The sequence below is a fragment of the Patiria miniata genome, unplaced genomic scaffold (assembly GCF_015706575.1).
Source record: "Patiria miniata isolate m_02_andy unplaced genomic scaffold, ASM1570657v1 HiC_scaffold_20, whole genome shotgun sequence".
Lineage (NCBI taxonomy): Eukaryota > Metazoa > Echinodermata > Asteroidea > Valvatida > Asterinidae > Patiria > Patiria miniata.
The window spans coordinates 18,276,169-18,298,651 of record NW_024037059.1 but is presented as its reverse complement, the minus strand read 5'-3'; the positions used below and the strand labels follow the sequence as shown (position 1 = coordinate 18,298,651).

Here is a 22,483-nt window from a genome sequence, read left to right as displayed (position 1 = left end):
GTAAAAAGAGCCAAAATTGTGCACGCAAACGGAAGAGCAAAATGGCAACGGTCCGTTCTCTGTGAAATTCAGCTGCGGAGTACGCGAGATCGGAGTGAAAAGGCAGGAAGGTTTACTTTGCACGCGTATCGTGGCTATTTGGTTTGATCACCCTGATCGTATTTCTCCGCTCCACCGTTTCCGTGATTTTCTGCCTTGAAAATTCATAATTATTTAAGACTAAGATATGCATATAAATTTTAACAGTATAAATGTTAAAAACAAATTAGTGAAACTCTTCAAATTTGGAGGGAAAAGTATTTTCAATTTTACTCAAGGCCCTACTTTTTATAAATAAGAATCAGACGATAGAAGATGAATGACGTCATCCTAATGGGCTATTACAATTGGTCAGAAGTGTGAGGGTGACCGCGGCAGGGTAATCCGATCAACTTGATTGGATTAAAACAATTGCTCATTTTAAATAAAATTTGGCAGACGAAGACAAGTGACTGACTTCACATTTTTGGCGGGTGGAAAATTTGACCCGCATCAAACCGGTTCAAACCGGCAGTTCCATAGACTTAATACTCAGTCGCATCATTGTCCAAATATTCTTAAGGATTTGGTTTTGTTTTTAATGCAAAAAGTATAAAGGGCAAATACATTAAATATCACGACTCCCACAAAAAGTCAAGATTATAATAAATATTATTTCATTCTTTAGTACTACCATACTTTTTTGGCAAAGACATAAAAACTGACGAACAGACATGAAAATGAAGGGACAGTTCCCTGGTTGCCTGTAAACTGCTAATACATTTTATTACTGTACACTTGCAAACAGTCGCGACAATGTTAAATTGTCAATACAATGGCTTTAGATGTAACTATGATTTATGATTTGGTGAAAAAATACCTTGTTGTTATGAGCCAAATGCAAAAGTCAAAGTGAAGAAATAAAATATTATCAAGAATTTTGTTTTCAACATGATGTAGGCCTACCCTCATTGGTCTTTCACCTCAGTAGATTTTTGAAGCAAAAATCAATGATCGAGGACCAGTCACAAGCAATAATAACCACATGGCATTTGGCTGGTGACCCATCGTTTCAGCTTAGCAGATATTTGTGCTCTGAATAGCAGTTCCATGAAATTGAGCCCTGGTACAATGCACGGTAACAGAACTCTCAACATTTCATGCCAAAGTTGTGCACAGCCAACAATCGACCATGTAAGTCCACGTTCACTATTTTATGTGAACGTCTTGGTACCAAACACTGAATAGTCTGGTCACAGACTCCCGCTTTTGAATTTACCTAATTGTTATCTGCACGATCGATTGAACGGAAGCTGAGGTCAACTTTATTTATTTCATAAATGTCATCAATTCGCAATATTTTCAATATTTTGTGAATTTAAGTGTTTTCTTTTCTTTCAAAGCACCCATTTACAACATGTGCTTGAACTATACCAAATAGACCCACTATATATTATGTAAACTGCATTAGATGCTTAAACTATATATTGGAGAATTTGTATTGGCAATAAAATAGAATAGTTGGTCAACAGCCATGCACATGATGCTTGACACTAATGCTTGTATTTGCTAAAAAGCAATACATGATTGACAAATAAATGCCTCGTGAAGCCTTGTTTTAACAAATGTTAAGGACTAAGATTTACAAATAAAAACAAAACACTTCAACATCATCTGGTTGGTGGATTCAGGAACAGATTTGGAAAGAACCGGATTCCTTCCACGGATTCGTCCCGGCATGCTTGGCCTGCCTCCTCAGCTGCCAACAATCTGTCCAACAAGCAAATGAAACAATGCAGGTAACAATGAGAATGATACAATATTTACTAAGAGTTAGGAGTGAAAAGGGTTACAGAATGGGGGGGGGGGGGGGGGGTGCACAACTGAAAAAAGAGGCACATAGGTTCAAAAGAGCCATTCCAACCCGCAATACTTTTTCAATACTGTTCTGGCATTACTTTTCTCTACACTATCCTTGTTGAAGAACGAAAACCAAGTGAAAAATCTGTATGATCGAAATACCTAAGATTGATTTTGAATGAGAAATAAACTAAACATAATGTACCAAAACTCTAAGTCCAACAAATACCGCAGCCAACTGAAATCCTGAATGTACCTAGAATGTTCTCCAGCAGGTGCACTCATTCCCTTTCTACCATTGCGATTGACGAATCCACGAAATATTTGACAAGTTCTGTGACCAACACTCACCTTCCCTTGGCCAGTAAGATGGATATGCCTGTGCTTTGAGAAAGCTCGTCTGGGCTCAGAGTCTTCTTTTCATTCAGCTGAAAAGAACGAGAAAATTTCAACCATGGTCACGACATCAGTGCAAAGAAAACAGATCCAGAAGGATGTAGGTTCATGGCCCCAAATCAGTCAACAAAACAATACACTATTTCAAAATTATACGCCGGTTATTTTCTGCTGCTTTTTAGGGGGTCTTGAAACTTTTTGCAGAGTAAGGGACATTCAAAGGTATAACTTCTCAGAACATGCTGCAAAGCTCCGTCACTTTAATATGTGATTTAGTGAAATCTCGATAAGTCGAACTCTGATAACTCAAAACAACTGTTAAGTCAAACAAAGAAGCCATTCCGTTCAGTAGTATAACAATGATATATGGCCCTGCTTAACTGAAAACTCTGCTTAAGTCAAATTTTTAACCTGTTCCCTTGAGGTTTGATTTATTGTGATTTCACTCTATGTATTTTTTTGATGGAGGTTTTCATAACATCTTTCTTACGAACAACAATTCCCATTTGTGCTTTTGAATTTGCGCACAAGTTTGCAATATTAGCCCTCAAGTGGTAATTCATGATCTATGACATCTATTACCAGTTCCGCTGTCTGTCTAATGATGGCCTCCTCTCCCTTGGAAACCAGTTCAATCACCATGACGCCGCTGTTAAAAACCCGCAACCTGAGGGGCAGTCTGAGGGCCTCGAACTGTCGGCAAGCATCCACGAGATCATCGGGAGAAAGCAGCTGTTGTAGACATCAAACAAGGATATTATCAAAAACAAAGCCTTTTCAAAATCACAGAGGGAATAAGAGTGAGGCATTAGACCAAAAGTTGCCTGACAGGTTTTCTGAAATGGACTTTTTGTTCCAAGTTTGTGGTTGAATTAGCATTACAGCCCATCGTACAAAGTCACTTCAAAGTAAGGCGCCCTACTAAATGATATTGTAATGCCCTGCTTATCGAATCTGGAACCCTACCTCCATTCCCCGGGCTCTGTTGATTCTGCAGTACACATCAGACAAGGCCATCATGCCGCCACTTTCCTACATAAGGTTGAAAAATGAGAAAAGTTGATTTTCAAAATGACGAACATGGAATAGGAGGGAAGTTTACAGAGTAAATTGGCCAGTAGTTTGTGACAAGGGTATCTATCTACAGAAACAAGATGTTTAAAGCCCAAGTCCATCATTTGCAGCTATCCAAAAAAGTAACTGGCGTAATTATTGTTGAAAAACATACTGGTTGAAAGATATTAAGGGGACGAAACTCCCTGTGAAATTATCCTTTCTGGCAAGCTCTCATTTTGAAGAAATCAACGAAAGAAGGCATTTCCAACGGTGCTTCTTAAGAAGCACCAAAGGAAAATTTAAATTAGTTGTTCGTTTTGTTATTCGGCGCAGCGCGCACAAGCATTGGAACGACGCACAGGCGCGCGCGGTTGCTATAATTCGTTGGATCAGTGCGCAACCTCGCGTAAAGCTGCAATTCAAAACAATTTGAAACATGATTTAGCAACTTTTGATTTTAAATTGAGATCCTAGAAACCTGTTTTTCTCGGAATATGAAGCTAAAGTTGAGCTGAAACTTCATCAAGTAAGTTGTTCAGTATCCTTCATTAGATTTTGAACCCTTTTGTTGCTTCAAACGAACAAAATGCACAAATTACAAATGATGGACTATAGCTTTAAGGGATGGGTTGGGGTTGGGGTTGGGCATACCTCTATTGGTTTAGTTAGTACATCTGACAGTTGTTTGGCCAATTCCTCGTGGTACTTGGTGCCCGTTCCATGCGTCTCTCTGGTGACGGGGTTGGCTATACCAAGGCTCAGCAGGTAGGACTTGAATTGTACTGTCTGAATATAGAAAGAAAAGAAAAATCTTCGTTTAGTTTGGTATGAATTATGTTAATCAATTGCTGGGTCCATGGTTCAAATTGTACTGATGAGTCTAAGTTCAAGAATTTACAATTTGATGGGCACAGAAGGATTTGAACATTGAAACTATTCTTCTTTAAGAGTGGTTATGGCTACTTTATGGATACATGAAATGATGTTAATATGTAAAATTTCACCTCATCTTCCGTGATACTTCCTTGCTTGTCTTTAATCTTGTTGGCGATTGTTCTGGAAAGATCGACCATTTCCTTTGCCTGTTAAAAAAAAAAAGAAGAAAGAAAATTTGATGTAATCAAAACAGCAACAAATGCAAACAAACTGCCTAGGTTTACTTTTAATGAATTGTAAACATGTAAACAACAACAACAAATTCCAGGTATTGAGTAAACTTCCAGAACCTGAATCAGCATGCGTCTTCTCAACGATACAATGCAAAATATGAATGTCGTATCAGATTCTTAAAACCAATATTTCTAAAACGTCATGCACTTACTTTTTTCATCAACTTGTTTAGGTCCTCAAAGGCCTAGAAGGAAGAAATTAAACGATCGTCAAAGATTTTTGCACAGAATCACAATACACAGCGGCCCCCCATAATAACGACCCCCATACTCTAAATAATACTGTTCTAAATGCACTGTTATAAAAGCAATGAGGGTCTGGCTTTATTCCTGAAGATTAAAAAAACAACACACAGTGATAAACATTGCAGGTTTTCCGTAAAAAATATCATTACATGTTCTACTGCAATTACCTGGGATATATTTTCATCAGTGTCCCTCCACTTTTTCTCCAGATTTCGCTCAATGCCGACAATTCCAGCATGGATTGCTTTGGGCTGTCAAGAAAAATCAAAGAAGGCCGGTAAGTATTCTCAAATCCTCAGAATTCTAGAGAAGAGGTGCCAAAAAATAGGCCAGGACACAAACACCGCTACCACTTTTGGAGTTGAATATTGCTTCATCATGGAAGGATTGCTGTGGCGCTTTAAAATGGGTAACAAATACAGACATTTTCTTTCTTACGCTAAAAAAATGTGCTTAGCTTTGGGAGCTTTTTTTTGTTCTAAGCATCAATAAGGCCAATTTCAATGAGCTTGTAAGCACAGAATATACTGGCTTAGTAATATTAGGTTACCAACCGATATGCCATGGGATTTATCCTACATGCGACTGGTGATTGGCTAATATTTGCTGGAATTGGACGATGTTTTCAGCCAAAATACAATACGATGTATTCACTACTTCCAAGCAGAAAGGCTTGACCCACCTTCCCAGCTGCTTTTGGGGTTGGCATGTACTCCCACCGCCTCCTAGATAGTTCTTCCGACAAACACCTGAAAAACTATGGATAGGAGCAGGTTTCATTGAACACACTTCCACCTTGGTTGGTTCATCTCCTAAATACTCTGCGTGGGAGTTTATACAGGAGACCAGAAACACACCGGGGCAAACCCCTTCTCTTAGCGATAAGTGTCACTGGGTTCTTTTACGTGCATTGGATTACACAACGCATGGGACCTACGGTTTTACGTCCCATCCGAAGGTCGAAGCAATAATGGTTAAATGCCTTGCTCAAGGGCACAAGTGTCCACCCGGCAGGCTCGAACCCACGCCACTGTTGCCTCTGAAACACCAGAGCATGAGTCCGGTGTTCTTAACCGCTAGGCCATGACACTCCACCAATTAACTCTGAAATGGCAAGCCATTATTTTTAATGTTAATTCTGAAACAAAACCAAAGGAAGGAAACACTGGGTGCCAGTCTACAAACTATTCGATAAAATAATCAGATCAGAGCACAGGGTAATGCTAATTTGAATTTCCAACTGGCCTTACAGTTGCATTTTGAGATATGATGATCAGTAACTGACCTGAATATGGGAAATTAACGTTTTCACTTAAAATCAGTAAAATACGAAATTCCGGAAGAAGACTTAAAACAAAAAGTTTATACCTTCTAGAAGGAATATATTCCAAGAGCTGTTACATTCAGAGTTTTTCAGAAAATCTAGACAATCGAAAGTTATTAAAAAAATACCTTCGATCTACCTGCATGTTTCAATAATTTGACCAATACGCTTTGTCAGATACAACGTCAGACGTTGAACAGAACAAACCTCTGTTTCCCCTCCTTCCTTGAAGCTGAGTTGAATGTATGAGTGAGCACTCATCATGACGGGTCCAGGGGGTTTATTGGGTGGAGCTGGGTGAAGATGAAAGGCTACCCGGGGACTGTGAAGAAGACAAATTTAGCAATTCTAGCCTACAGTCTACAGTCACAGAAGTAAATAATAATGATAATAATAATAATCAGCATTTTAAGAACGCTCTTATTAGTACACTAAATCACAGTGCTTGCAGTATTATCATTACCCCTGATCAGTGGGCCAATTAAACATTCCAAATACCATTTCAGCTCCCTGGGAAGTATACAGCTCGATGCTGCCTGTTAGGCGCAAGCAAGCTAATTCAATCACAATAACCATCTCTGCCCTCACAGGTACCCATTTACTCCTGGGTGGAGAGAAGCAATGAGTGACAAAGTGCCTTGCTCAAGGGCACACGCACCATGACCCCGGCTGGACTCTAACCCACAACTGCCAAAATTTTTGGATTCTAGATGCTCTGTGGTGCGATCTGAGGCAATTTCTGACCACTTTAACCAATGTTTTTTGAGGAAAAGATGGTGGTGTACTCATTGCCTGCCTTTATTGCGATGTCACATAAAAAAAAAAAATTGGTCTCGTTTGGGGGGTGGGGGGGGGGGGGGGGGGGCATGGCCCCCTTTGGCCCCCCCCCCTAGATCCGCCCTTGTAGTCTGGTAGCATGACATGATGACTATGGAGAGAGTGCAGTAAAAGAGACTAGGTACCAGATGTTTCTTTTGACACAGTTGATTGATGCAGTACAAAAGTGTTGTTGGACTGGTTGTTTATGATGTTCCAGTCTATTTTCTTGTATTGCAGGTTTTCACTACCTTATTTTCAGACTAGGGTCATCCCCTTAATTATTTGCACAATTTAAGAGTTGTCTCACCTTTTGCCTCTTCCTGCTGGAACTTCTTCAGCATACAGAACGAGGGACAAAGGCAGAGTTACCAGTGTGGTCTGCCAAAAATCAAACAAATAAATACACATCAGTTTTATTGTCTGCGAGTCTGATCTGCGATCTTTGTAATGTTTAGAAATGTTACTATTGTTAACATTTGGGGGTTATTTAATTCTTACCTGTTGCACAGAATCTGTCCAAATCAAGCGATGACTTGTGAGTGTGATGATACCTCGATCAAAAGCAGTCTGACAGTGTCAAGAAAACGAATTTGCACACATTATATTTTAAGTTTATTTTAACTTTTCACGCCAGGGCAAGTGTTAGAATAAAATACACAACTCATAAGTTATTATTGAAAAGAATGAAGTGTCCTGACGCCACTTCAGCGGTTGAGAAGAAAAGTTTATGGAGAGTCAAGAAAATGTTCTAACTAATTCCTAACAATATTGGAAATGTTAATTCTCAATGCTCCCAGATTCATATATTGTCAACACTTTTGTAATGACTGAACTTTATTCAGATGATGTAAGGCGTAAAGAAGCAACATTCTTTCCGGCACAATTGCACAATACCCTGCCACTCGATCTATGCACCTCGTAGCCGGCTACGGAGTCACGGTTGATTGCCCTCAATAAACCTTCTCAGTGCTACATGTATGTACTTTGCGTCATGCTCCACTGCACTCCCACTCCGTATCCGCGTAGCCGGCAACAGGGTAGTTGGTTTGGACTTAATATTTTTTCAGCAACTCCCATTCATTTTGTGTTGCTTCGTTCTCAAGGAGACACCCACTTTTATAGTATCCGCGTAGCCGTAGGCGCTGGCAATGGACTTAAATTGTTTCTTTTCCAGTGATTCCAACCTAGGCAATGCTAGGGTGTATTTCCGAGGGAAAATCTTTCCGAGTGGCGGGGTATTCTGCATTACTCCTTCTTTCCTTACTATCTCTTTCATCCTCTACCATGTCTACTTTCAAAATATCCGTCACCATGCCCACCCCTAAAACCATGCAGGAAATAAAACAGACCCACGCCCCTCCCCCATTAATGCATGTCGTCCGAACATTAACAAGGCCCAATATGTCCAAGGGGGCAATGCAAGTATTAAAAGTCACCAGTATTAAACTGTCTGACTGTGCCAGTGAGGGACATGGTGAGTTTTACGAAGCTAAACAAACCTTGTCTGTCCCGTCGTGAAGTCTAACCCCATGCTGCTGCTTCACTTGGGTCTCCCCCTGCAAAAGATTTCCATTTCCCCATTCAAACCTGTCCATTTTTACAACTTAAAAACCCATCAAATGGGCGCAAATTTACGACATGATGTACACTGATGTTGGAAAATCAGAAGATCAACAGAGAACTATACAGCCCGCCCTCAATTGTCAAAAGGTGGTGACATATCGATTTCATCGTGGAAAACACTTTTTTTTCCACGCTGCGTTGGGGCTTCACTGCGCAATTTTATATCGTGGGAATCAGCCGGAAGTAATGTAAATACAATGTACGTCACGAGGACGCGTCACGTGGCTTACACCGGTGTTTCGCGCAATTGTTGTCATCGATTGAAAACGTGGGAAATATCGGTCATCGGGTTTAGTATAAATTCACATTCTACCCATTTATCTTGTTGTTAACAAGTGTTTATGGACTGATAAATTTGTCTTCGGATCGGCTCTGGGCTAGAGAACAACTTGATCGAACTGAACAAGAGCTACAGGTAAACTATGTTATTCATCATGTTCGTACTTTTTTAGTGGTCACGAACACGAAGTACCGGGTATGAAGGCTAGCGCTGCAGCGACGCATACACGGTATGCATGTATGACGTGTGAGTACGAATCCATAAACGGAATGGTGATGGCAAACAAAGCTCGTGGCGCAACTACTAAAACGATTTGTTTTTATCCATTTTAACACCTTTCCATGTTTACGAGACGTGGCAAATAGCAATAATACAATGACTGTGTTTAATAATTTGCTGTGATGTTCCCGAAGCTCGATTTTTTTTATCATGTTTATGTATTGTGAATTGTGAAGTTTTGGTAATTTCTCCCAACATTTGCCCAACATCTACACTACAGTACAAACAGGATTTCCGTTTGATTGACTAATTAGCTTAGGTTGATATTTGTATTCATGGTATTGTTGTTTGTATTTTCATGATTGTGTGTGTTTGGTAGTACTAGGAGTGTCACAGGCATTAGTGCAGGCATTACCCCCATAAGTGTGGCCAATTTACTGGACTACCTCCGTAAATAAAGGTCACACTTGGAACATGTACCCGAAAATGTAGAACTTCGTCAAATTTTGATTTTCACATTCAGACTTTATTTGTAGTTTATTTACGCTTTAGAAGCACACTCGCCCTCTTTAAAGTGATGAAAAAGAAGTCCCGCCTTTCTCAGTTGTCTATTTTTGTGAAATGTCCAGGTTCGTTTGCACATTTGCGTATCTAAATTCCAACATCGAAAAGATCACGCTGTGCTGATGGATCGTTTCTGGTGTCAGTCACATAGTCGATCAAGTCTACGTGACTGACAGCAGAAACGATGATGCACGCGCGTCATCTTTTCGATGTTGGAATTTAGATACGCAAACATGTGCAAACAAATCTGGAAATTACACGATAAATAGATGTCTGAGAAAGGCAGGACTTCTTTTCTATCGCTATAAAGAGGGTGAGTGTGTTTCTAAAGCGTAATTAAACTACAAAGTCTAAATGTGAAAATCAAAACTTGAAAAAGTTTCACATTTTTCGGGTACATGTTCCAAGTGTGGCCTTTATTTACAGAGGTAGTCCAGTAGATTGGCCACATTTATGGGGGCTAAGGCAGGGGAATGTGCAATTAGAAAACTGCATGAAAATTATATGGAGTCGTGTGTATGATAAACTGGCCTTAAAAAAAATGCATATCGTGTGTTCATGCAATTTTTTTACACCAGTTTATACACATTATTTATAGTTCACATTAGGGCCTAAATATATTTTTGAAAATTGAAATTTATTTTTTAAAATGCAGCGAAGGAAATTCATTTTCTATAGGTCTCGTTCAAATGGTGTCATTTCCTACAGACCATCCACGTGCATCGGCATTTTGAGTGTCAACTTGCATAATGCGCATCGGCTGCGTCGTATTTCGAACATATTTTGAATATTTGCATCTTTTCTGCATGAATTTCTAATTTTATTAGGCAAAGGGGGGGGGGGGAGGTAAAGACAGTCTACCCCCATACATCCGCCACAGCTGTATGTTGTAAATGAAGTGAGAGAAAAAAATGCAGTTAATCTTAGTATAAGTCAGTCCAGCTTCATGTAGATGTCTTTTAATCGTTCCAGTTTGTCTTTTGACAGTTCTGGACATTCACATTCATGTTGGCATTTTTGTATCGAAAGCTCCCAAATCAACCAACATTTTTTTCCAAATTACTTGTTTTTGCAGTCAGAGTTTCCACAAACTTAAAATCTTGGCAGGGATCCAACATTTGTCGTGCGTCAGAGCATACCTAACTCTGTGTGGGCCTAATACAATCCCTGACCTTGCCCGGTCCTTACACTGTGTGTATAAGTTTCACACAGTGTAAAATTTATGAGTACTCTGTATATATGTGACTTTTGCAAAAGTCGAATAAATTGAGGGTACTCATAAATTTTTATAAAGAACGTGGCCTCATATCACGTCTGGTTTCCAAAATTTCACACATATTCAATGAGATTACCATGTTTGTGTATCATTTCACATTTTGGAAGTTTGAAGCGGGATGCTTTCGTTATGCTCAAAACCACAATCTGCCCAGACATGCCGTGAATACAAATGTATATAGTTCATAGGTTGCATACTAGTGGTTTTATAGAGATCAGCATATTGTTTTTTTAGAACTTAATTGATGCCTCCTGATGTTAGTGTGAGCAGTGGTGGATTTTGGAGGATTCAGGATGGGTTTTAGTATGTAAAACAAATTTCAGGGAATATGTTTACATGCAATTTAAATATGTTTTCATGCAATCCTTCAAATTTCACCTTTGTGAACCATTTAGCCTTATTTTCAATTTTTGTTTTGCCATTTTCAAGGTTATTTCAAATGATACTGGTTTTTTTTTTATGCTTATGAAAATCTCCATATTCATGAGCAAAAGTGTGATGTCATGATGTTGTAAGGCAGATTTTTATGTTACAGCTATTTCAGCACCAAAATTTGCCAGAACTTTGGATCATAAATGATCTTTCCTTTAGTGATGCGTTGTTGTGCCAGAACATGGCAGTATAACCAATGAACAAACCTTTCTCACAAATGTTTTCAATGAGCAACATTTTGGGTTCAAAATTTGAACAGAAAACCCCTAAACTGAACAGTTTCTTCCGTACCAGCACCAGCGCCCTCAGATGTCTGAAAAAGCATGGAAAGTATTAAATGTTTAAAGAAGTGTACTTTCCAATAAAATTAAGGGATGTCATGAAGAGAAAATAGTAAGTTGCACAAAATGAGTTACTGAGCAAAGTTCATCTCATGGCCCCTTTGAACCTTGAGGTCCAAAATGCCGGACACCAAGCTGTTCTCCTACACTTGATTTGGTTTTCTTAAAAAAAAAAAATCTGCACAGTTGGTTTTGTTTGCGCTCTACATCTGCCAGGTTAAATGTTACTCAATGCACTTTGCCCTCTTACACCGTAAAATTTGGCTTCTCCAGAAAAGGTCCCCAACTATGTCAAAAGGACATGGATAGGGTTAATCATTTTGCAGGTTTTTCTGGCTTCAACTGAAATTGGGCCCCAGATATCCAGGCTTCTCCAGAAAAGGTCCCCAACTATGTCAAAAGGGCATGGATAGGGTTAATCATTTTGCGGGTTTTTCTGGCTTCAACTGAAATTGGGCCCCAGTCACTTGATATCCAGCTGACCTAAACACTGCCATATGTTTTGGGGACGTTTTGCTTGAACTTGTTACCCCCACTGACACAAGTGGAATGTTGCTCCGTTCTGTTTGCCTGAAAAGAAAAGTGTGCATGTTACAACGTGATCCACATGTACCTAACAAACATTTTTTTTTTGTTAAGCCAAAATAACAATACAGGTTATTTATTAATTTTTTTATATCACTCGGAGTCTTACACCTGTCAGTGCCAAACTGCATGAGTGTGCACAATTAGTTTTATACGCCTAGGCTCATAAACTTTTTAGAACATATGCTATTGTAAATGTAAATATCATTTACATTGGCATTGATTAAAAAAGTTATAGGAAAGGTCGTTGCATTTATTACCATGATTAATTTTGTTTTATAGTTTGAAGTATCGTTACCAAGAATGTACATTCGCCGTGTCTCTTATGTTGTCCCCGACACACAGGAAACCAAAGCATCACATTATGACATCTGTTTGTTTGTTTGTTTGTTTGTTTGTTTGTTGGGTGGGGTGTTGGTTTGTTTGTTTGTTGTTCCTTTGGTTGTCGGTAGATCGGTTGGATTATTTGTTTGTTTGTATTTGGTATTGACACAATATTTTGCCCTGAAAATTGCTGCGAACAAGGGTAGTCATAATAGATTATAAAGAGTATTTAATTTTTTGTGTTTAATTCAGTTTGTTTGAAATTCAGGGTTTTGTTTAACTCTTTTTGTTTCTCGTTGTACCTCCACAGAGAATCAGTGGATGAGTTGATTAATTTGGAGACAGGCATCACAGCTTTAAATTTTCACAATGAGTTGTCCATTCATGTCAGGACCGAGGTTAGTTTGACCACCCCCTCTCCACTGCCCCACCCCACCCCATGTACTCCACCCTTGTCCCCCATCCCTCCCCCATCCCTGCCCCCCCCCCCCATCCCTGTCCCCATCCGTGCCTTAATGGAACTCATATGAACTGTAGTAGATCAGACCTTTTCTATCCGACTAGAGTTATTATTTTTGCACAAGTTGCGTTATTGGGAAGTAAATACCAAGTGAAGTCCAAATAATGACTAGCACTGATTATATTTGTAAATTTCCACAAAATGTGTCCTTTTCCCCTGAAATAATACGGATCACATCTCAGTCTCAAAACAGTTGGCGTCTAATCCCTTTAATTGACTGGTAAATTGGTTTCTATTAGCTAATGACCCAGATGTTACCAATGTTAAACAATTAGGCCTATGTGTTTGATAATGAGAGATTAGTTGTTAGTAATGTCATTGAGAACCACTTCAAAATTGATTTTATTTTGAATTGTGCAACTTCAATTTTTGGACTACTGGTACCAGCCAGAATAAGTTGCATGATTGGGAAGTACCGGTATAAATACCAAGTGATGTCCAATTTAATGACTAGCACTGCTTAAATTTGTAAATTTCCTCAAAATGTGTCCTTTTCCCCTGAAATAATACGGATCACATCTCAGTCTCAAAACAGTTGGCGTCTAATCCCTTTAATTGACTGGTAAATTGGTTTCTATTAGCTAATGACCCAGATGTTACCAATGTTAAACAATTAGGCCTATGTGTTTGATAATGAGAGATTAGTTGTTAGTAATGTCATTGAGAACCACTTCAAAATTGATTTTATTTTGAATTGTGCAACTTCAATTTTTGGACTACTGGTACCAGCCAGAATATTTATAACAATGACCAAATTTAATAAAAACTGAGTTCATTCAATAACAAATACTCACCTTGTGCTGCCTACGTGCATTTTTAAATATAGGCCAAGGATATGACAGGGTTGAGTGAATTAGTATAATCATGCACGCAAGTTCATAAAAAAGTAACAAATATGTATCTGTCCGTTTATTTGATCTGTTACCTAAAACCAAACGCTCTTGGGGAAAATGATCAGGTTGGTTTACACATGCATGTAATACATTTGGTTGAAATTGCTGTATTTTCTAGCCTACTCACAAAGTATGGGCATATTGCAAGGGCAAACAGTTGAGCCTTTACTAATTGCGATGGCATTTTTCAAAAAAGCTTTTTCACTGCTAGAAATGGAGTTTCGTATGGAATTCACAAACAATGCTTTCTGTTTTATATTAAATTCATATAAAATTATGAAAACCACCTTTGCCCAATAGATACGTAGTTCTTTCAAAGTGTGGCATTAGATTGCTAGGTGCTATGAACTAAAGCCGTGTCCACATTAGACATTTTTTGATAAAATGTACGGAGGCCGTTGTCAATTGACCAAATTAAGTCCAATGCGGAAAGCCGGTAAACTTTCCAAATGGTTAAGTGTCGATCGTCGCTTGTTGAAAAAAAATTAACTTTGCATTCTTAGTTGTGTCCCAGTTCCTTTTTGTTTATGTTGGTTGTCATCACAAAGTAACGATTAATTTCATTTGCCTGATTGCACTGTGCATCTTTAATTTGCCTTTGTGACAGACCGAAAAATGCCACCACCAACAATAACAACAACAGAGATGTCAGCGGCGGTAGTGGTGATGCTGACAAAAGTGCAGCGGCTACCAGCGACGACGAAAATCCCGCCATGCACTATCACAAGTACCTGCACCTGGACAAGGTCCTGAAATCGCAGGTGCTTGAGTCGGAGCAACAGGGTTGCAAGGTTCACGATGAACATCTTTTTATCATCATACATCAGGGTGAGTGCCGAGTTAAGTTTCAAGCTATGTGAATGAATTTTATTTGTTTAATAAAATGTGTACGTTGCATGTGTCCTGAGTATAATATTTCATGAGTTTATATTTTTTTTATCTGTACCAAACAATGCAGTTTATGAGCTGTGGTTCAAACAGATTCTGTATGAGATTGACTCGGTGTGCACCCTGTTCAGCCGGGTTCAGCATGACGAGAGGAAGCAGCTAGTCATCAACCAGCGTATGGGACGTGTCATCAGTATCATGAAGGTTGGTTATTTCATTTTCCTATCGTCTCAGGGGTGAGGTTTGTCATGAATTTTTCCCAATTTCAGATTTTTTTTTACAGGATTTTTCCTGCTTTCAGGATGTTTTGTCAAGATTTTTCCTGATTCCAGGATTTTAAAAGAATTCCTAATGTTTTACTGTAAAGATAAAAAGTTTTTTGTGATGCACATCGCACACTGCCTGATGTCATTGCATGAAACTGTGTAAGAGCGCCCTCAATTTATGCAAATTGCATATAGAAAATCTGTTGTAATTACTGTACATGTATGGCATAAGAACAGAAGTTGATAACGCGTTGAAATTCATATATCATTATGGTGTGGGGTCCAGACTCTCATCTTAAATTTCCTTTAATTTGGTATGAAGATTGTAGTGGAACAGATTCACATCTTGGAGACCATGACACCGATGGACTTCCTGGAGTTCCGCACCTTCCTGGCCCCAGCCTCGGGGTTCGAGAGCCAACAGTTCAGGATCCTGGAAAACAGACTTGGGATGAAACCGGTGAGTTGAAGTAATACTGTTGTACTTTTTATACCAATGTCTCAATGCGTTTCACCGTATTAACCCTAGTCATCAGGCCAGAAAACCAGTAGCTCAATATCAGCCCCTACATGGTCTGTGTTAACATGGCACTCATTCCATGTTGATGATGAAATACAGGGCTGGGTTGTCATGACATTGTGTGTTGTCTAAGTCTAATTTAGAGAATGCTCCTAATCCAAAAGCTGAATTGGAAAAAAAGTGATACCTTAGGCCCCCCCCAAAAAGTCTCCGGTTTCTGGTATGCGCGCGCGTCGCCGTAGCCATGCGCGTCGGCAAAATGAAAAAGTTTTTTTTCAATGAAAGATGATGTCTCAAAACCGCCAAACTCACTGGTTTGACTGGAATCCTACTGCTGCACAATTTTAACGTGTTTTTAGATTGGGTTATGGTCGAGAATAAGCTTTATGTGGCCTCTCTGGACTCCCATATATTTGCACTAAGTTTAGTCGGGCACCATTTGCAGTCATCAGCCGACATTTGAAGCAAAAAGGTCAGGTAAAAAAAAAAAAAAAGCCGCGTCGCCGCACCACTTTTTGGGCAAGCTCCATACCAGAAACCGGAGACTTTTTTTGGGGGGCCTTAGTGTGGACCAATTAATTGTTTTTCTCATCTTTTGTCTCATTGGAAAGTTCATAACTTATGTAATGCTAACAAATGATCCATTCAATTTTAAAATTTGTTATTTTAGGGTGCCACACCCAAAATGGACAGGGGATCCTCCCTTTCATCAATGTTCATCAATGAATTTATTTGTAACAAATTAAAATTTGGAAATGGTGTTGACTCATCTGTGTCACCGATAAATGAAATAATTTTCCAAGCAGTTGAAATTAACATTTTGTTAAAATGGCAGTGGTTATTTACTGCCCTTTGTAGAAATAGGTCAGATTAAAGTTGTTTATTATAAACATCAAATAAAACGGTATGGAAAACTGAATACATGTAGTTCGCTCTTATCAGTATTAAATTTAGTGGGGGGACAAAATGAGTTTGAATTGAATTTGAATCCCTCTTCCGCCAATTAGTTTGTTCAACCAAACAGCTTCCGTTAAAAGCACTCATGCATGAGATGGGTTTGACAAAAAAACAAAGGTTATTGTGATGTGAGGATTTTTCCTTCTAAATGTTGATCAAAATTAGTTACAGTTCATGAGTGTTTTTAAATTGGGCAATTATCTTCAATTTTGTGGATGACTTCACCTGTTTAACAGATGCAGATTGGTATTTAAAAAAAGAAAAAAAAAAAGAAAGAAATCAAACACAGATAGTTTGTTCTGTAGAAGCATTGAGTTTTACTGCAGGTTGAACTAAAATTCAGAGGTTTTAGCTGCATTTTGAAGTGGGATTTAAAGTTTGTAAAGATAATTTTTATGTGCTTTTTGTTTTGACTGCCCTATAAATATATTTTGACGAATTCAATTTATAATTTTCTGGCATGACATAATTCACGTCTTTCTAAGTTGGCAATGATAAGAAAAAAAATTAAATAGTTACAGAATAGCGAAGACAGTATTTTTGTAAAACTGAACAGAAAGCGTACGGTGGTATTAAAGTTCTCAAGTTCCTTTCAAACAAAAGTTTACTTCTATAAATTATCAGCATGGAGAATTTCGATGGATTTTTTTAAGAAATCCAGTGATAGATTTTGATTGAAGTATTGTTCACTAACTTCACTTTTAGGAATGGCGTGTGAAGTACGCACAAAAGAACTACGAGCACGCACACCACGGTGCGCGTTTGGCTGAAATCAAACAGGCAGAGATTGAACCCTCACTGCTGTCTATAGTGCAGGTAAGAGTTCGCCGTACTTTCACATTTCTTGTATTTCATATTTGGTACTTTAATGCTATCATTTCAAGGAAGGCTTCAAAGGCTGTTTTGGGGGTTTTAATAATAATAATTTTTAATAATTTGGGAGGCTAATCATCCTTACTCGCAGCTGGTATGCTGAATTGCGAAGGACGCGGCTACAACGTGGTCGGGCCGCTGGCACGTAAAGGCGCCTATGGCTGCCGGCCACATCGACCCATATATGACCACGGAGCACAGCCTGAGATTGAAAGTGTTTGAATTTTCCAGAGGGAGGAAAACCGGAGGGCCCGGAGAAAAACCCTCGTGGTACAGGAGAGAACCAACAAACAACTCTACTCACATGCAATCCGCGGCCAGGATTTGAACCGTGGTCACCTTGGTGAGAGGCGAGCGCTTTACGCACAAGCCACCCATGCCACCCATACGGGTGGCGTTAGGAAGTCACTTCGAGGGGCGTGGCTTGTAAGGGTAACCCTACGACGGTATGGCAGTGGTCAAGCTGAGATGAGCAAAAGTTTAAAATATGCTACACAACTGTCTGGATGTGTTGATCAGGTTAACAATTGACCTATCGCGTTAGAATCGCGTTAGAGTCCCATTAGAATCGCGTCAATGCAGCTTGTGAAATTTTGTCCAATTACATGATACAGAAATGGACGCGGAACACGCAAAATCTGAGACAAACAAAACATAGTGTACAAAAACTCCATAGGGTTGTCTAAGGGGCGTGGCTAACTCGCAAACGGCGATAGGTCAATAGGAAAACAAGGACTTCCTGACCAGCGTTAACTCGGGTGATGAATTTACTGTATGTGTTTTTTATTCTGAAGCAATGGCTGGAGAGGACACCTGGTTTGGAGCGAGATTGTTTCAACTTCTGGGATAAGTTCCAAGCTGCTGCCAATGATATGATGAGCGACATGCTGAGAGATGTTGAGGTAGGAATTACAATTAGTTTCTTATTGGTTTCTTAAATCTAAAATATGTTGGTAAGGTTACATCCAGTTGACATGTCACTTGTTTCAGGGTCACAATGCCTTGGGCCCAATAGACTCCGTGCGCAAAATACTCCCTCAACGGTTACAAAGAGAAAGTTGGGGTAGACCACTGGGAGGGACTCATGCAAGCATTTCCAAAGGAGCCTGATGCTCGCACGAAGAACACGCACACTTTCTTTTTCGAAATAAATTTCCCCCTCTTCGAAACAGGAGCTGGAGGACGAGCACCAGAAAGAGGCCATGATGCAGGAGTACAACATAGCCAAAGAAAGCTTTGCGTCAGTCTTTGACGTCGAGAAGCATAACAACATGGTCAGCAGGGGTAAGTCAGTCAGGAAAAACGGAAGGGGGGGGGGGGGTTAGCGGGTCTGAACTCCTCTTGGGCCACAAAAAAATAGGAAAATCATGCCGAAAAAAAACCCAGCAAATGTGTGCTAAACCTCATCTGGGCAGCTAAAGCCCCTCTTGATCCAAACCTTGATCCGCTCCAGCACCTAGACCAAAGACAATCGTGTAGGGTTTAAATGCCGAGACCAGATAATATTATTCTTGAACACAAATTTGAATGAAACTGCAAATTTGTCACGATATCATGGCAAGTCATTTACACAGTGAATTTTAACTGCGGCAGATTTTGGTGTTAATGTTTTGTGACATCCATTTCAGTCTGCATTAATTATTCGTATGGACCGGCTTTGACAAGTGTATCAGACAATAGTGGTTTTTATGACGTTCATATCAGAATTGTTTGAGGATTTTTTTCGCCAGACTTACACCGGACCAGATTGCGAGACCGGATTACAAATTGTGAATCTTATGTGTTTAGGAGATCGACGGTTCTCCCACAAGGCACTCCAGGGGGCGCTTTTCATCTCCTTGTATCGCGACGAGTCTCGCTTCAGCCAGCCGTTCCAGTTTCTGACCCTGCTGATGGACCTAGACTCTCTCATGATGAAATGGAGATGTGAGTACCTTTTACATCAAGATAACCGATCTCAAAAAATAATTCACAAAGGTTTTACTTTGCAGTATAAAAACATTAGCAGAGTGCTTGACAGTAAAATATTCATGGTTTTCATTTTAAATTTATTTATTATTAGAGCTATGTCTTAATAGCTTTGGGATACATGTACTAGCACAATGTACTTGAAGAAGTTGAAACTTCCTACTAAATAGTTCAGCTTTTTTGGCTGAAATTGTTACCTTGGAATATCTGGGTACCATATGCTTCAATGGTTTTTTTCCCGCATGTTTTCTTCATGCAGTGAATCATGTCCAATTGGTGCAGAGGATGATCGGCAGTAGGCCGGGTACCGGTGGCTCCTCAGGTTACATGTATCTGAAGGCTACAGCCAGGTTGGTAACCAATTATAAAAGAAATCCAAGCTGTTGTCAAATCCTCAAAAGCCCATCACAAGTCATCCATTCTCACGCCAAGGAACAAACGTAACTTGGATGAATTGTAACAAAGGCATTCCGCTTTCATTGATCATTACCTATGTTTGACTTTTGATTGACTAGTGATCGACGTTGCTGAAACTTTGGTAAAGATCTTCAACAACATACATATTCACACACAAGTAGTACAGGCCTTCTAAATAAATGATTATTTATTATGCTTTATCTTGTGTAAATCAACAACTTTTTAGAAATTTTAACCCCCACCTGCCCTACCTATCCACAACAGTTGACTTTTTTTAACAAACAGACTTCTTGAGTTCATAAAATGCTTATATATTTGATACCTTTTTTTCCTCATTTTTTCTAGTGATCGCTACAAGGTGTTCGTCGATCTTTTCAACCTGTCCACATTCCTGCTGCCGCGTAAGTACATTCCGACCCTGACATCTGACATGAAGCGACGGCTGTCCATTCCATACGGCAAGGTCAATGGGAATGTGGGGAACCTCCATGTGCATGTGGAGAGTCTCAGTGTTTCCTTAACGGAAACAGATCATGAGGTTTAAAGTGAAGAAGGTACAGAATGCAGTAAAAAGTACAAGGAAACCTTTTTGGTATTGACACATATGTCACAGGTCACAATTCCACTCCATTCATTCTTTGCACAAATACTACCGTATTGCAATAAGGTAACATGGTAAAGGTAGCAGTACATCCAATTAAGAGGGGACAATTTTCACCCCACAAATATTAAGGCTCTAGTATAATTCAATTTAATTTGCCCTTCACAAAATTGCCATGTTGCAATAAGGCAACAATGTTAAGGCAGCAGTGTGTCCAATAATACAGGGGACCATTTTTGGTTTTGTAACAAGTTTGATGATGTCAAGTTCAATCAAATAAATTTGCACCAGGTGCAACAATTTCATAAAATTGTTTTAAAGGCAAGGCAACACTTTCCTAAACAAAGATTCTTATGTCATATAGTTTGCTAAGGTATTAAATAAAACTTCATTGAAAAGGCTGAAGTTTGCTAGAGCAAACCAAACTATGCACAAGTGGCTTATAGCACATGTATGGCTTTTATGTTCAAGGTAACCAATTAACACTTGCACTTCATTGTAATATATTGTATTTATTCCTTGATGAATCCAATAGTGCCGTGGCGGTTTAGGGCAGTACAGGGAGTAACAGGCAGGGTGGTTTGGGGCAGTACAGGGAGTAACAGGCAGGGTGGTTTGGGGCAGTACAGGGAGTAACAGGCAGGGTGGTTTGGGGCAGTACAGGGAGTAACAGGCAGGGTGGTTTGGGGCAGTACAGGGAGTAACAGGCAGGGTGGTTTGGGGCAGTATAGGGAGTAACAGGCTTGCCCCAGTACAGGGAGTAACAGGCAGGGTGGTTTGGGGCAGTATAGGGAGTAACAGGCAGGGCAGTTTGGGGCAGTACAGGGAGTGACAGGCAGGGCGGTTTAGGGCAGTATAGGGAGTAACAGGCCCAGCCCCAGTACATGGAGTAACAGGCAGGGTGTTTTGGGGTAGTATAGGGAGTAACAGGCAGGGCAGTTTGGGGCAGTATAGGGAGTAACAGGCTGGGCAGTTTGGGGCAGTATAGGGAGTAACAGGCTGGGCAGTTTGGGGCAGTACAGGGAGTAACAGGCAGGGCAGTTTGGGGCAGTACAGGGAGTGACAGGCAGGGCGGTTTAGGGCAGTATAGGGAGTAACAGGCCCAGCCCCAGTACATGGAGTAACAGGCAGGGTGTTTTGGGGTAGTATAGGGAGTAACAGGCAGGGCAGTTTGGGGCAGTATAGGGAGTAACAGGCTGGGCAGTTTGGGGCAGTATAGGGAGTAACAGGCTGGGCAGTTTGGGGCAGTACAGGGAGTAACAGGCAGGGCAGTTTGGGGCAGTACAGGGAGTAACAGGCAGGGTGGTTTGGGGCAGTATAGGGAGTAACAGGCAGGGCAGTTTGGGGCAGTACAGGGAGTAACAGGCAGGGCAGTGGGCAGGGCGATTTTGGGCAGTATGGGGAGTAACAGGCAGGGCGGTTTGGAGACTAATGGATTTATATTGTTTCAGTGTGCCAATGCAGGAATACAGGGTTTCCCGAGTTAAATTCCGGAAATAAATTGTGTTAAGATACAACCTGATGCTGTTTGTATTCTCGTCAGTATTGGTATATGGCGGGTGCCATGGTCAAACTTTCTGATATTCTCAAACTTTCTGATTGATGTGAATGTTTTTAAAGTTGAGACTGGAACGCACAATTGCATTACAGGGAAAAATACAATGTATTGTATTCTATCTTTACTAATCACAACATCGAGTATATTTACCAAAAAAAAGTTGTCTACCTCGTCATTTCGCAATGCCCTTTCCAAGATTTTCAGGGGTTGTGAAGTGAAACATTTAGATTTTTAATGTCATTTTGTTTCTCAAGAGGGTGTGTGATAAAAATGGATATTATGTCATTTCTGTTTTAACTGAAAGCACTATAGTCTGGACATAATTAATGTACTAAATTACCTAACTATGAGGATTAAAACGAGGTGTTAAATTTATCGGCCACCAATAATTTTCTTCAGTTGTCGACAATTTTCCATAAAGAATTGTACAACCTGAATGCAATTTATACTTGAACAACTAAAAGATTACTGGCAGAGAGATAAGAAAAGT

General features: G+C 39.8%; 2 protein-coding genes across 5 annotated transcripts; one reads left to right on the top strand and one right to left on the bottom strand.

Moving 5' to 3' along the window:
* Window positions 1-791: 791 nt before the first annotated feature.
* LOC119727699 (vacuolar protein-sorting-associated protein 36-like) lies at window positions 792-8,588 on the bottom strand. Of its 2 annotated transcripts, XM_038199713.1 has the most exons (13): window positions 8,388-8,588; window positions 7,387-7,455; window positions 7,196-7,266; window positions 6,277-6,391; window positions 5,428-5,502; window positions 4,913-4,996; window positions 4,652-4,684; window positions 4,335-4,412; window positions 3,982-4,116; window positions 3,241-3,306; window positions 2,857-3,006; window positions 2,230-2,306; window positions 792-1,788 (listed from the first exon to the last, which is right to left on the bottom strand). In XM_038199713.1, the coding sequence occupies exons 1-13, from the start codon at window positions 8,481-8,483 to the stop codon at window positions 1,689-1,691; spliced, it is 1,149 nt and encodes a 382-aa protein (XP_038055641.1). In that variant the 5' UTR covers window positions 8,484-8,588; the 3' UTR covers window positions 792-1,688. The 2 variants fall into 2 exon arrangements, with proteins under 2 accessions (XP_038055641.1, XP_038055643.1); XM_038199715.1 differs by lacking the exon at window positions 5,428-5,502 and having other exon boundaries at window positions 1,689-1,788.
* Window positions 8,589-8,642: 54 nt separating this feature from the next.
* On the top strand, window positions 8,643-21,093 carry LOC119727698 (tryptophan 2,3-dioxygenase-like). Of its 3 annotated transcripts, none has more exons than XM_038199712.1 (11): window positions 8,643-8,926; window positions 12,843-12,930; window positions 14,553-14,773; window positions 14,904-15,037; window positions 15,422-15,559; window positions 17,282-17,392; window positions 18,244-18,351; window positions 18,622-18,733; window positions 19,238-19,375; window positions 19,677-19,882; window positions 20,180-20,311. In XM_038199712.1, the coding sequence occupies exons 2-10, from the start codon at window positions 12,902-12,904 to the stop codon at window positions 19,859-19,861; spliced, it is 1,176 nt and encodes a 391-aa protein (XP_038055640.1). In that variant the 5' UTR covers window positions 8,643-8,926; window positions 12,843-12,901; the 3' UTR covers window positions 19,862-19,882; window positions 20,180-20,311. The 3 variants fall into 3 exon arrangements, with proteins under 3 accessions (XP_038055640.1, XP_038055638.1, XP_038055639.1); XM_038199710.1 differs by having other exon boundaries at window positions 8,644-8,926; window positions 19,677-19,767; window positions 20,180-21,093; XM_038199711.1 differs by lacking the exon at window positions 8,643-8,926 and adding an exon at window positions 9,015-9,037 and having other exon boundaries at window positions 19,677-19,767; window positions 20,180-21,093.
* Window positions 21,094-22,483: the final 1,390 nt, after the last annotated feature.

Coding starts and splice junctions, on each gene's coding strand:
- LOC119727699 (XM_038199713.1), bottom strand. CDS start 8,483: ATGGACAGGTTTGAATGGGGAAATGGAAATCTTTTGCAGGGGGAGACC. Junction 7,267..7,386: donor GGACAGATTCTGTGCAACAG/GTAAGAATTAAA, acceptor GATTTTTGGCAG/ACCACACTGGTAACTCTGCC. Junction 5,503..6,276: donor AGGAAGGAGGGGAAACAGAG/GTTTGTTCTGTT, acceptor TCCTATCCATAG/TTTTTCAGGTGTTTGTCGGA.
- LOC119727698 (XM_038199710.1), top strand. CDS start 12,902: ATGAGTTGTCCATTCATGTCAGGACCGAG. Junction 14,774..14,903: donor TTTTATCATCATACATCAGG/GTGAGTGCCGAG, acceptor CAAACAATGCAG/TTTATGAGCTGTGGTTCAAA. Junction 18,352..18,621: donor ACATGCTGAGAGATGTTGAG/GTAGGAATTACA, acceptor TCTTCGAAACAG/GAGCTGGAGGACGAGCACCA.